Below are 14,265 nucleotides of genomic sequence, written 5' to 3' on the forward strand. Positions count from 1 at the left end.
GGACTTTTTGTTAGATTCAATTTGATAATGTGCACCTGCTCATTAGTTAGCTAGCTAGCTAACGTTAGCTTGCTAACGAGCAAGGCAGTCACACACTTCATATGAAACAAATGGGGTGGTAAGTGCAGCACAATGCACATAACACTAAATGCTTTACCAAATGCTTTACCAATGGTTTTCTAGCAAGATGAAGAATAAATTATTTAATTAACTCCCAATTAACACATACTGCCGGTGCCAGTTAGCTTGCTAGCAAATGTTAGCTAAACGGTTACTATCACAACAAAGCTAGCTACTCCACCAACTCTTGACAGCTAACAGGCAGCTGCTTCATTTGAAAAGCAAATCCATTGTGATTTAATTATAATGTTGCTAGCGACGCTAGTTATCTAGTTGTGGCCATCTGGTTCATACTACAAATTCTATCAAGCTAGCAAAAACATTAGTGCAGCTTGCTAGGTAGGTTACATTAGCTACAGCAGGCACAAGTCAAACAAGCTACTGCCGCCTTGTGGCCTGGAGTGCAAATCAGAAGTTTAACTGTTCTATGCGAACAACAAAGTTAACTGTTTAGGTGTTAAGTACCAGTCAGATGTCTCATTGTGTCTGTCCCTTTAAAGTGGTCCTGTTTAACAGGTGTTAACGTTACCTGTGAACCCTTCTTGCTCCCTGGTAAATTGATGATGAGCGTCTTGCCGCGGATGCCGCACACAGGTCTGCGTACACACAAGAGAGGAGAGTGTGTATTAGAGTTTCACAGTATGACAGGTGTATGTGCGTTAATGAGGAGTGTGTACACAGTATACATTCATGTGTGTGTGTATCTGTATGAGTGTGTTTGTACAGTATGCATGTTAGTGTGTGTGTGTGTGTGTGTGTGTGTGTGTGTGTGTGTGTGTGTGTGTGTGTGTGTGTGTGTGTGTGTGTGTGTGTGTGTGTGTGTGTGTGTGTGTGTGTGTGTGTCATAGACATTAAACCAGTAGATAGTGATACTGTAGAGATGACGTCATCCACGTATTCCAATGGAAAACTCCTGATGGAGCATGAAGTATTTGAATTTGAATCGTACCATATTGCTAAATGGGGCTGAATGGCACTAAAAAATTACTCCGGATCATGGTGAAGGTGGCCTTAACTAGCAAAGGATCATGGTCAATGTAGTCGTTTTCATCCTGCCTGAGAAAGTCAACCTTAATGTCTATGGCAGGAAGGAGGGAGCCTCTTCGTAGCCTGCCGGCCCATGATTGGTCTGTGTCAGCACGTGGTCCTGTGTGACGACAAATGTAGTAGTCAGAATGGATCACTATTTAAATAAATATCTCCATTTGTAGCGAACTTTAAAAGAATTAATAATCAACTAATTTTAGAGCCGTTCTGGCGATCGTAATTTACATAGGCTTTTTTGGCACTGCTAGGATCCTACGCTCTAGCTAACCAGCAGAGCTAATGACTTCACGCTCCAGACCGGACACTGGGGGCCTGGTGTGTGTGTACTGTATGCATGTAAGTGTGTGTTTGTGTGTGTACTGTATGCATGTAAGTGTGTGTGTACTGTATGCATGTGAGTGAGTGAGTGAGTGAGTGAGTGAGTGAGTGAGTGAGTGAGTGAGTGAGTGAGTGAGTGAGTGAGTGAGTGAGTGCGTGTATGTACTGTATGCATGTTAGTGTGTGTGTGTCTCACCTAGAGAGCATGCCTAGTGGTGTGACATTGAGAGAACCCATCAGCATGGCCAGAGACATCCCTGGAGCCTCCCGCTCTATCACCTCTTTAGTGGCCTGACGGAGACAGAGAGAGACAGACAGACAGAGAGAGATAGAGACAGAGAGAGAGACAAAGACAGAGATAGAGACAGAGAGACAGATACAGACAGAGATAGAGACAGAGAGAGAGACAAAGACAGAGATAGAGACAGACACAGACAGAGAGAGACAGAGAGAGACAAAGACAGAGAGAGACAGAGAGACAGATACAGACAGAGAGAGAGACAAAGACAGAGATAGACAGATACAGACAGAGAGACAGACAGACAGACAGACAGACAGACAGACAGACAGACAGACAGACAGACAGACAGACAGACAGACAGACAGACAGACAGAGACAGAGCGAAAGAGTGAGAGAGAGGCAGAGCGAAAGAGCGAAAGAGAGAGAGCAAAAGAGAGAGAGAGAGCGAAAGAGAAAGAGAGCGAAAGAGAGAGAGAGAGAGCAAGAGAGACAGACAGAGAGAAAGATTAACAGAGAGAGACAGAGAGAAAGAGTGAGTCAGAGACAGAGAGAAACAGTGAGTCAGAGATAGTGTGTGAGAGAGAGAGAGAGAGAGAGAGAGAGAGAGAGAGAGAGAGAGAGACACACACAGAGTGAGATAGATGGAGAGAGAATGTATGATCATCCACAATACAATCACATTGCTTTCCACACTAGAAGACAGAGAGATGAGTACTGTATCATGGCATAGTGTCACACTACAGATGTAGGATCTTAATTTGATCACTCTTTTGTTGCGGAGTATTTTCTTGCACAGCGGAAAATGCAATCTTGTAGTTACTTCTAAAGTTTGTAATTTCCACTTTAAAAATGTATCAACCCTTACAAAAATGTCCATTAATTACAATCCACATAATAATTCTCATGTCCTTTTGCTGCAGGATTATTTTTCATGGTGTAGCAAACTGGCTCAAATTAAGATCGCACATCTGTAGAGGCTTGAAGAACACACAGCATTCTGGGTCAAATCATTCACCATTGGCACTAGCCTATTAAAATACACTCTTAGAAAAAAAGGTGCTATCTAGAACCTAAAAGGGTTATTCGGCTGTCCCCATAGGAGAACCCTTTGAAGAAAAGAGAGGAGAAAGAGAGGAGAGGAGAAAGAGAAGAGAGGAGAATGAGAAGAAGAGTACTTCAAAGAGTACCAGCCACTGATGAGGACTCAGGAGAGAGTGAGAGGGAGGAATAAGACTAGAGAGAGAGGAGAGTGGGTGAGGATGGGGGAAGGGGAGACAGGGAGGGTGGATGAGAGAGGGGGGGGTAGAGGAGAGTGTACGGGGAGAGGGGGAGAGCGATAATGGGAGAAAGGTAGTGAGAGAAATAAAGACAGAGGGGGAGAAATGGGGTGGTCAGGGAAAGAGAGAGGGTGAAAGAGGGAGAGAGTATCCCCTGACACCTACAGTGAGTGGGATCATCACTAGAGAAGATGTGTGTAAATAGAGCCTTCATCATTAGACAGGAAACAGGATACACACACTGCTATCTTATAACATATTACTAAGTACTGTGTTTCTCCAACCCACCCACAAGTGTCCAAGTGGTAATGTATGAAGGGACTCCAGCGGTAATGTATAAAGGGACTCCAGCAGTAATGTATGAAGAGACTCCAGCAGTAATGTATGAAGGGACTCCAGTGGTAATGTATAAAGCGACTCCAGTGGTAATGTATGAAGAGACTCCAGTGGTAATGTATAAAGGGACTCCAGCGGAAATGTATGAAGGGATACCAGTGGTAATGTATGAAGGGACTCCAATGGTAATGTATGAAGGGACTCCAATGGTAATGTATGAAGGGACTCCAGTGGTAATGTATAAAGTGACTCCAGTGGTAATGTATGAAGGGACTCCAGTGGTAATGTATGAAGGGACTCCAGTGGTAATGTATAAAGCGACTCCAGTGGTAATGTATAAAGAGACTCCAGTGGTAATGTATGAAGGGACTCCAGTGGTAATGTATAAAGGGACTCCAGCGGAAATGTATGAAGGGATACCAGTGGTAATGTATATAGAGACTCCAGTGGTAATGTATAAAGAGACTCCAGTGGTAATGTATGAAGGGACTCCAGTGGTAATGTATAAAGTGACTCCAGTGGTAATGTATGAAGGGACTTCAATGGTAATGTATAAAGGGAGTCCAATGGTAATGTATAATAGGACTCCAGCGGTAATGTATAAAGGGACTCCAGTGGCAATGTATGAAGATACTCCAGTGGTAATGTATGAAGGGACTCCAGTGGTAATGTATGAAGGGACTCCAGTGGTAATGTATGAAGGGACTCCAGTGGTAATGTATGAATGGACTCCAGTGGTAATGTATGAAGGGACTCCAGTGGTACTTCTCAGAGCCACATGCTCTATCTGCTGGATGTGTGTATGTGTGTGTTAATCATCTATGGAGGCACCTTCATACCCCCCCCCCCCACCATTGCCTTTAAAGAGCCTCCAACAAGATCCCAGATTTAAAAAAGGCGATCCTACTATGCCACCTTATTTCCCATGAGGCTGCAGGCTGCGTAATTACACTGCATGATAATCAGAACTCAAACAAACATCTGGAATCAACCAACACAGACAGGACTGGTTCTGGTGGCTCTGAGCCTCAATGGGGCTCAGTTTCAGTGTGACATACATTTTGGATCTACAAGTTAGTTTCATTTGAGACAAGGGGAGCTGGTGCAGATAAGAGGAAGTAGACACAGAGGAAACAAACCCTGTGACTGGTTAACACAGCAGGCTAAAATGTATAGGGTAATAGCAATAAATACAGCCGCCTTGACATACAGACAGGTTCACCAGAGGAGGCTGGTGAGAGGAACAATGGGAGGGAGGACAGGCTCACTGGAATGGAATTCATGGAATGGAGTCAAACGTGTGGCTTCCATATGTTTGATACTGTTCCATTTACTCCATTCCAGCCATTACAATGAGCCTGTCCTCCTATAGCTCCTCCCACCAGCCTTCTCTGAGGTGCACACACACACACACACACACACACACACACACACACACACACACACACACACACACACACACTTACCTCAGGTGTGACATCGCGGGGAGCAAAGCCGGTCCCCCCGGTTGTCAAGATGAGATTGAGTTCTTTCTCATCACACCAGTCCACTAGAGTCTCCTGATGAGAGAGACAGACAGACTGAGACACAGGATCTGATAGGCTCCAAAGTATATCTCATCATGTGACATGAGTCTCATTAGCACGAATGGAGAGGAAGTGACATACAGTAGGTCAATGCTAAGAGGGTCATAGGGATGATGATTCTAACAAAGAGGGTCATAGGGGTGGTGATTCTAACTAAAAGAGTCATAGTGGTGTTGATTCTAACTACGAGGGTCAGAGTGGTGGTGATTCTAACTAAAAGGGTCATAGTGGTGGTGATTCTAACTAAGAGGGTCATAGTGGCGATGATTCTAACTAAAAGGGTCATAGTGGTGGTGATTCTAACTAAGAGGGTCATAGGGGTGATGATTCTAACTAAAAGGGTCATAGGGGTGATGATTCTAACTAAGAGGGTCATAGTGGTGGTGATTCTAACTAGAGGTTCATAGGGGTGGTGATTCTAACTAGAGGTTCATAGGGGTGGTGATTCTAACTAAGAGGTTCATAGGGGTGATGATTCTAAGAGGGTCATAGTGGTGATGATTCTAACTAGAGGTTCATAGGGGTGATGATTCTAACTAAGAGGGACATAGTGGTGATGATTCTAACTAAGAGGGACATAGTGGTAGTGATTCTAACTAAGAGAGTCATAGTGGTGATGATTCTAACTAAGAGGGTCATAGTGGTGTTGATTCTAACTACGAGGGTCATAGTGGTGTTGATTCTAACTACGAGGGTCATAGTGGTGGTGATTCTAACTAAAAGAGTCATAGTGGTGTTGATTCTAACTACGAGGGTCATAGGGGTGATGATTCTAACTAAGAGGGTCATAGTGGTGTTGATTCTAACTACGAGGGTCATAGTGGTGGTGATTCTAACTAAAAGGGTCATAGTGGTGGTGATTCTAACTAAGAGGGTCATAGTGGCGATGATTCTAACTAAAAGGGTCATAGTGGTGGTGATTCTAACTAAGAGGGTCATAGGGGTGATGATTCTAACTAAAAGGGTCATAGGGGTGATGATTCTAACTAAGAGGGTCATAGTGGTGGTGATTCTAACTAGAGGTTCATAGGGGTGGTGATTCTAACTAGAGGTTCATAGGGGTGGTGATTCTAACTAAGAGGTTCATAGGGGTGATGATTCTAAGAGGGTCATAGTGGTGATGATTCTAACTAGAGGTTCATAGGGGTGATGATTCTAACTAAGAGGGACATAGTGGTGATGATTCTAACTAAGAGGGACATAGTGGTAGTGATTCTAACTAAGAGAGTCATAGTGGTGATGATTCTAACTAAGAGGGTCATAGTGGTGATGATTCTAACTAAGAGAGTCATAGTGGTGATGATTCTAACTAAGAGGGTCATAGTGGTGATGATTCTAACTAAGAGGGTCATAGTGGTGGTGATTCTAACTAAGAGGGTCATAGTGGTGATGATTCTAACTAAGAGGGTCATAGTGGTGATGATTCTAACTAAGAGGGTCATAGTGGTGGTGATTCTAACTAAGAGGGTCATAGTGGTGGTGATTCTAACTAAGAGGGTCATAGTGATGATGATTCTAACTAAGAGGGTCATAGTGGTGGTGATTCTAACTAAGAGGGTCATAGGGGTGGTGATTCTAACTAAGAGGGTCATAGTGGTGATGATTCTAACTAGAGGGTCATAGTGGTGGTGATTCTAACTAAGAGGGTCATAGGGGGATGATTCTAACTAAGAGGGTCATAGTGGTGGTGATTCTAACTAAGAGGGTCATAGTGGTGGTGATTCTAACTAAAAGGGTCATAGTGGTGGTGATTCTAACTAAAAGGGTCATAGTGGTGGTGATTCTAACTAAGAGGGTCATAGTGGTGGTGATTCTAACTAAGAGGGTCATATGGGTGGTGATTCTAACTAGAGGTTCATAGTGGTGATGATTCTAAGAGGGTCATAGTGGTGATGATTCTAACTAAAAGGGTCATAGTGGTGATGATTCTAACTAAGAGGGTCATAGGGGTGGTGATTCTAACTAGAGGTTCATAGTGGTGATGATTCTAAGAGGGTCATAGTGGTGATGATTCTAACTAGAGGTTCATAGGGGTGATGATTCTAACTAAGAGGGACATAGTGGTGGTGATTCTAACTAAGAGGGACATAGTGGTGGTGATTCTAACTAAGAGAGTCATAGTGGTGATGATTCTAACTAAGAGGGTCATAGTGGTGATGATTCTAACTAAGAGGGTCATAGTGGTGGTGATTCTAACTAAGAGGGTCATAGTGGTGATGATTCTAACTAAGAGGGTCATAGTGGTGATGATTCTAACTAAGAGGGTCATAGTGGTGGTGATTCTAACTAAGAGGGTCATAGTGGTGGTGATTCTAACTAAGAGGGTCATAGGGGGGATGATTCTAACTAAGAGGGTCATAGTGGTGGTGATTCTAACTAGAGGTTCATAGGGGTGATGATTCTAAGAGGGTCATAGTGGTGATGATTCTAACTAAGAGGGTCATAGTGGTAATGATTCTAACTAAGAGGGATGTAGGGGTGATGATTCTAACTAAGAGGGTCATAGGGGTGATGATTCTAACTAAGAGGGTCATATGGGTGATGATTCTAACTAAGAGGGTCATAGGGGTGATGATTCTAACTAAGAGGGTCATATGGGTGATGATTCTAACTAAGCGGGTCATATGGGTGATGATTCTAACTAAGCGGGTCATAAGGGTGATGATTCTAACTAAGAGGGTCATATGGGTGATGATTCTAACTAAGAGGGTCATATGGGTGATGATTCTAACTAAGAGGGTCATAGGGGTGGTGATTCTAACTAAGAGGGTCATAGTGGTGGTGATTCTAACTAAGAGGGTCATAGTGGTGGTGATTCTAACTAAGAGGGTCATAGGGGTGATGATTCTAAGAGGGTCATAGTGGTGATGATTCTAACTAAGAGGGTCATATGGGTGATGATTCTAACTAAGAGGGTCATATGGGTGATGATTCTAACTAAGAGGGTCATAGGGGTGGTGATTCTAACTAAGAGGGTCATAGGGGTGATGATTCTAACTAAGAGGGTCATAGGGGTGATGATTTTAACTAGAGGGTCATAGTGGTGGTGATTCTAACTAAGAGGGTCATAGGGGTGATGATTCTAACTAAGAGGGTCATAGTGGTGGTGATTCTAACTAAGAGGGTCATAGTGGTGGTGAATCTAACTAAAATAGTCATAGGGGTGATGATTCTAACTAAGAGGGTCATATGGGTGATGATTCTAACTAAGAGGGTCATAGTGGTAATGATTCTAACTAAGAGGGATGTAGGGGTGATGATTATAACTAAGAGGGTCATAGTGGTGGTGATTCTAACTAAGAGGGTCATAGTGGTGGTGATTCTAACTAAGAGAGTCATAGTGGTGGTGATTCTAACTAAAAGAGTCATAGTGGTGGTGATTCTAACTAAAAGAGTCATAGTGGTGGTGATTCTAACTAAAAGAGTCATAGTGGTGGTGATTCTAACTAAAAGAGTCATAGTGGTGGTGATTCTAACTAAGAGGGTCATAGTGGTGGTGATTCTAACTAAAAGAGTCATAGTGGTGGTGATTCTAACTAAGAGGGTCATAGTGGTGGTGATTTTAACTAAGAATAATAATTTGTCTCACAGTAGGACTACTGATCTAGGATTCGTTTTTCCTTTCAGATTATAACGATTAAGATTACATGGACATTCAGCAACATGATCCTAGATCAGCACCCCTCATTGTATTGGTCACATTCACATATTTAGCAGGTGTTAAGGCGGGTGTAGCGAAATGCTTGTGTTCCTAGCTCCAGCAGTGCAGTAATATCTAACAATTCAACATGATTTCAAGTGAGAGGGTCATAGGGGTGATGATTCTAACTAAGAGGGTCCTGGGGCGACAGGTAGCCTAGTGGTCAGAGCGTTGGTTGCAAGATTAAATCCCCGAGCTGACAAGGTAAAAATCTGTCATTCTGCCCCTGAACAAGGCATTTACTGTTCCTAGGCCGTCATTGCAAATAAGAATTTGTTCTTAACTGACTTGCCTAGTTAAATAAAGGTAAAAAAATGAATAAAAATGGGGTCAAAAAGTATTTAAAATACTTAAGCCTTGTTTCATTGAGGTTGTCTGGCACAAAGTACTATTTGACCCAGGTCTGTTGACAGACAAACAGGTAGAAATTCAAGATTCTTCATCTTACCTTGATCTGGTCGATTTCATCTGGTACAATCTTATAGGCTGAAATAGAGCCCCCAAGCCTGAGAGAGATAAAGAGAGAGAAACACAGAACATCAGGACACAGTCCCTCCCAATTCAGATGTGAAACTAGAAACCTAAAGTGTGTTACTAACTGTACTGCAGTATAGTACTCAGTCTTCAAAACAGTCACTAGGCTCAAGCCTCCAGATACACAACCCAAGAGCTTTTAAACAAATCCAACTGCTGTTATTTTCCCCAAGCAGGCCTGAGAGAGAGAGAGAGAGAGACAGAGAGAGAGAGAGAGAGAGCGATACACAGAGAGAGAGAGAGAGAGAGAGAGAGAGAGAGAGACAGAGAGAGAGAGAGAGAGAGAGAGATACACAGAGAGAGAGAGAGAGAGACACAGAGAGAGAGAGAGAGAGAGACACAGAGAGAGAGAGTGAGAGAGAGAGAGAGAGAGAGCGAGAGAGATCAAAATGTGGTCCAAAATAGGGGAGGGTTGTGTGTTTTTTTGTTTTGCTTTGGGGAGGGTTGTGTGTTTTTTTGTTGCTTTGGGGAGGGTTGTGTGTTTTTTTGTTTTGCTTTGGGGAGGGTTGTGTGTTTTTTTGTTTTGCTTTGGGGAGGGTTGTGTGTGTTTTTTGTTGCTTTGGGGAGGGTTGTGTGTGTTTTTTGTTGCTTTGGGGAGGGTTGTGTGTTTTTTTGTTTTGCTTTGGGGATGGTTGTGTGGTTTTTTGTTGCTTTGGGGAGGGTTGTGTGGTTTTTGTTGCTTTGGGGAGGGTTGTGTGGTTTTGTTTTGCTTTGGGGAGGGTTGTGTGGTTTTTTGTTTTGCTTTGGGGAGGGTTGTGTGTTTTTTTGGGGGGCACAGGGGATGTTGGTACATTTTTTCCTGGTTTACATTTACTCTTCTGCTCATATTTTCCCTATAAACAATGGCTTGACTTTTGGTATTAGCCTAATAAAGTTTAGAAACGTTTGTGAAGGTTTGGTATGGCTGTTATTAAGCTTTAGCTACTGCAGGCCAACGATATGCAGTGAACCCCAGCGCTCCAACTGACTCCCACAGTTGAATTTGAGGTGAGGAAGTCTGTTTTCAGCCCTACCAGAGTTACTTCTATAATCTAACAATATAATCCTTATCTATATACAAAATACTCTGAATGAAAATTAACCAATTAGCCTCCTTTCATAAATCTACAGAGTATCTGTATATAAGAGACAGTATGACATAAAGAAATCAATGTCGTAGCATGCCACCAGCATAACTCTGTCTCTCTGGGGTTAGGCGTAAACTTCTCTTCCTTTATACAGGCTATATATACTGTATATATAGTTATTAAAATATATCATACAGAGGACACATAAGCCTACAGGCCTTGTATGCAATACCCTGAAACATTTAGTGCTCAAATCTCTGACAGCTTTTATTCTTTTAGGAAAGTAGCCTAAAACCCCCCACAAAAATAGGCTATAAAGTTTCCATATGCTACACAGTGAAACAAAAGGAATAGTGTTTTTGCTATGGGCATTTTTTCATTTTTTGTTGTTGTACTTTTACCCCTTTTTCTCCCCAATTTCGTGATATCCAATTGGTATTTACAGTCTTGAATCATCATGCAACTCCCCTACGGGCTGTTTTTAAGGACACGTAAATGTGGCTCACTTGGCCAATGTCCCCCGTTTATTGATGGCGCTGGCTGCGCCAGGTTGGATCTGAATACATATGATGTCCATGTCCCTGTCATGTTGTCCGGCGTCACATTTTCCTAAAGCAAACTCTGAAATGGCATATTGTTTTTATGAAGATTTTAGAATATTCACATGAAAATTTGTCGCCAATTGGATGGAAACCTAGTTATAGACACCCTAAAGACTCTGGTAAGTACGCTAGTCCATGTCTCTTTGGTTAATCCTGCACACCGTTGTTCACCAGCAGTCCCAAACATCTAAAGAATAAGCTACCAGCCAAACAAGCTTGTAAGAACTGTACTTAAACTCTGCCCCTCATACGAATGTGGAGCATTTTTTCGTCTCCATCTCTGTGATGTGTCTGTATCTATGTAATTGTACATGTATTTATATAAAAACATATGGACTACAATGGAAATAAATTCACAACATTAATGTGCAATCCAGGTCATCTTTGTGTATATGTCGTTTTTTAACTGACAAATAAAATCAATCAATCAATCCAAACTGTGCAGTGGCCAATTGATGAATGGAAAGAGACATCTGTTGCAAAACACCAAAAAGTTTAATGACATACGGAGATTGTCAATCCAATCCTTTGATACTGGGTAAATCTGCAAGGTAGGGAGATGTATTTTCTGTTTGTCCAGATTTACATAGTCTATTTATTGTGGTGTTAAACGTGTTGAAAACAAAAAACTATATTATTGAAGTGTGAGGAAAATTACATGATATAATTATCAGATTGCCCTCTAGTTGATAATTGTCTGCAGCTGGCTCGTAGTGTAATGAAATGGGCAGGGAGAGTGAACTCGTCTGTGGTGGTCGGCGAACCCTCAACCTTCTGTCCCGTAGCCCTGCGTGGCATCGACTGTGCCACAAAAGCATACTGAAGTGACAAAGTCGATATCCACATTTATAAATACAGGGTCGCTACAGTTATTATCGGTCGTAAACATTATTTTGAGTTAATTATATGATGGGGGGGTGTTCAATTTATTTTACGGTACAACGGGAGGGTCAAGTGAAAATATTTTGAACTTTGGGGAGGGAGCCAGGAGAAGGCCTAGCGAGTCAGAAACAGAGAGGGAAGGAGATCAGTGAATGGCTTTGAACGTTCCCTCCTGAAAGGCATTCCTGAAGACGGCCCACTAGGGAGATCTCACACACAAGGAGAGTCTGCTCTCGAGCGGTGAACCACGGCGCTCTCCGGTGGCCAGCTCAGGTATTGCAGCAAAAGGAGAAGACACATCGGCAGGCTGAAAGTGAAACAGCTCTACACACAGACACAGACACTCTAAACGGTCGGGAGTGTGAAGGATTTACTCTCAGCGATGAGGTGTGTACGTGTGTGTGTTTGTGTGTACTGGGGCTTTTTAGACAGTGTGTTTCACCCCAGGAAAGAAAAGGACCTGTCAGGACAAATCACTTCTCTGTAGGTTTTTTTCCCCTGTCTCCCTGTTTCAGCCCAAATGAAAATATGCTGAACACAAATAACTAGGGTTCCTTCCCACCACCCGTTTCCTAGGCAACCCCATTCTATCTGAAGCCTCTGGTTGCCTCGTGCATGGTTTATCGTGAGTGTGTGTTTGCTTCGTCGCAGTGTTTCGGGATGCCCTGTCTCTGAAGTGTGTGTATGTGTGTTGTTGCATACAAGTGTATGTGTGTGTGTGTTCATGTGCGTGTGTGTGTTGTTGCGTACTGGTATACAGTATGTGTGTAGCAGTCGTAGGGGACGTGTTTTCCACAGCAGTGTGTGTGTGTGTGTTGTTGCCTACTGGTATACAGTATGTGTGTAGCAGTCGTAGGGGACGTGTTTTCCACAGCAGTGTGTGTGTTTGTGTTGTTGCCTACTGGTATACAGTATGTGTGTAGCAGTCGTAGGGGACGTGTTTTCCACAGCAGTGTGTGTGTTTGTGTTGTTGCCTACTGGTATACAGTATGTGTGTAGCAGTCGTAGGGGACGTGTTTTCCACAGCAGTGTGTGTATATTAATGCACAGCTGACTTCTCACGGTTTTACCAATTTGCCTTCAGATTCTGACGTTTATCTACGTTTATCCAAACGTCAAATTCTGAAGTTCCTCTAAACTTATCATTTCGAAGTTAACAATTTGAATAAACATTAAGTTTAGGCATTCATTCTGAATGGTTAGGTTAAGGGTTAGGATAGGGTAATAAACATTGAATGGTTAGGTTAAGGGTTAGGATAGGGTAATAAAACATTGTGAATGGTTAGGTTAAGGGTTAGGATAGGGTGATAAAACATTGTGAATGGTTAGGTTAAGGGTTAGGATAGGGTAATAAAACATTGTGAATGGTTAGGTTAAGGGTTAGGATAGGGTAATAAAACATTGTGAATGGTTAGGTTAAGAGTTAGGATAGGGTAATAAAACATTGTGAATGGTTAGGTTAAGGGTTAGGATAGGGTAATAAAACATTGTGAATGGTTAGGTTAAGGGTTAGGATAGGGTGATAAAACATTGTGAATGGTTAGGTTAAGGGTTAGGATAGGGTGATAAAACATTATAATACTGTGTCTACCACTGGGATTGAACTCGCCACCCTCAGAGTCATGGGAAACGTTGCTCTTGATGTCAAATTTCAAAGATAAGTTTTGGTTTTGGATAGAGTTAAAATAAAGTTTAGCCATTCAATGCAAATGGTTAACGATTAGGATAAAAAAATATTAAAAGGCGAGAGAGAATAGGAGAAGAATCTGCCAGAGAGTCATAGAGACAGAATGATATGAACGAGAGAGAGTCATAGAGACAGAATGATATGAACGAGAGAGAGTCATAGAGACAGAATGATATGAACAAGACAGAGAGGCATAGAGACAGAATGATATGAACGAGAGAGAGTCATAGAGACAGAATGATATGAACAAGACAGAGAGGCATAGAGACAGAATGATATGAACAAGATAGAGAGTCATAGAGACAGAATGATATGAACGAGACAGAGAGGCATAGAGACAGAATGATATGAACAAGATAGAGTCATAGAGACAGAATGATATGAACAAGACAGAGAGGCATAGAGACAGAATGATATGAACAAGACAGAGAGGCATAGAGAGAGAATGATATGAACAAGACAGAGTCATAGAGACAGAATGATATGAACAAGATAGAGTCATAGAGACAGAATGATATGAACAAGATAGAGTCATAGAGACAGAATGATATGAACAAGATAGAGTCATAGAGACAGAATGATATGAACAAGATAGAGTCATAGAGACAGAATGATATGAACAAGATAGAGTCATAGAGACAGAATGATATGAACAAGACAGAGAGGCATAGAGACAGAATGATATGAACAAGACAGAGTCATAGAGACAGAATGATATGAACAAGACAGAGAGTCATAGAGACAGAATGATATGAACAAGACAGAGAGGCATAGAGACAGAATGATATGAACAAGACAGAGAGGCATAGAGACAGAATGATATGAACAAGACAGAGAGGCATAGAGACAGAATGATATGAACAAGACA

The 14,265-nt window shown here is 42.2% G+C and overlaps 1 protein-coding gene across 1 annotated transcript in view; it reads right to left on the reverse strand.

Annotated features, from left to right (window-relative positions):
- Window positions 1-14,265, reverse strand: part of LOC115159151 (gephyrin) — a gene marked incomplete in the record, with an annotated part of 112,193 nt that overhangs the window by 67,937 nt on the left and 29,991 nt on the right. Inside the window, 4 exon segments of the mRNA XM_029708644.1 lie at window positions 650-716; window positions 1,682-1,776; window positions 4,806-4,898; window positions 9,074-9,131. Of these exon segments, the coding sequence (XP_029564504.1) occupies window positions 650-716; window positions 1,682-1,776; window positions 4,806-4,898; window positions 9,074-9,131 (313 nt within the window).

The sequence above is a fragment of the Salmo trutta genome, chromosome 1, assembly GCF_901001165.1.
Source record: "Salmo trutta chromosome 1, fSalTru1.1, whole genome shotgun sequence".
Taxonomy (NCBI): Eukaryota; Metazoa; Chordata; class Actinopteri; order Salmoniformes; family Salmonidae; genus Salmo; species Salmo trutta.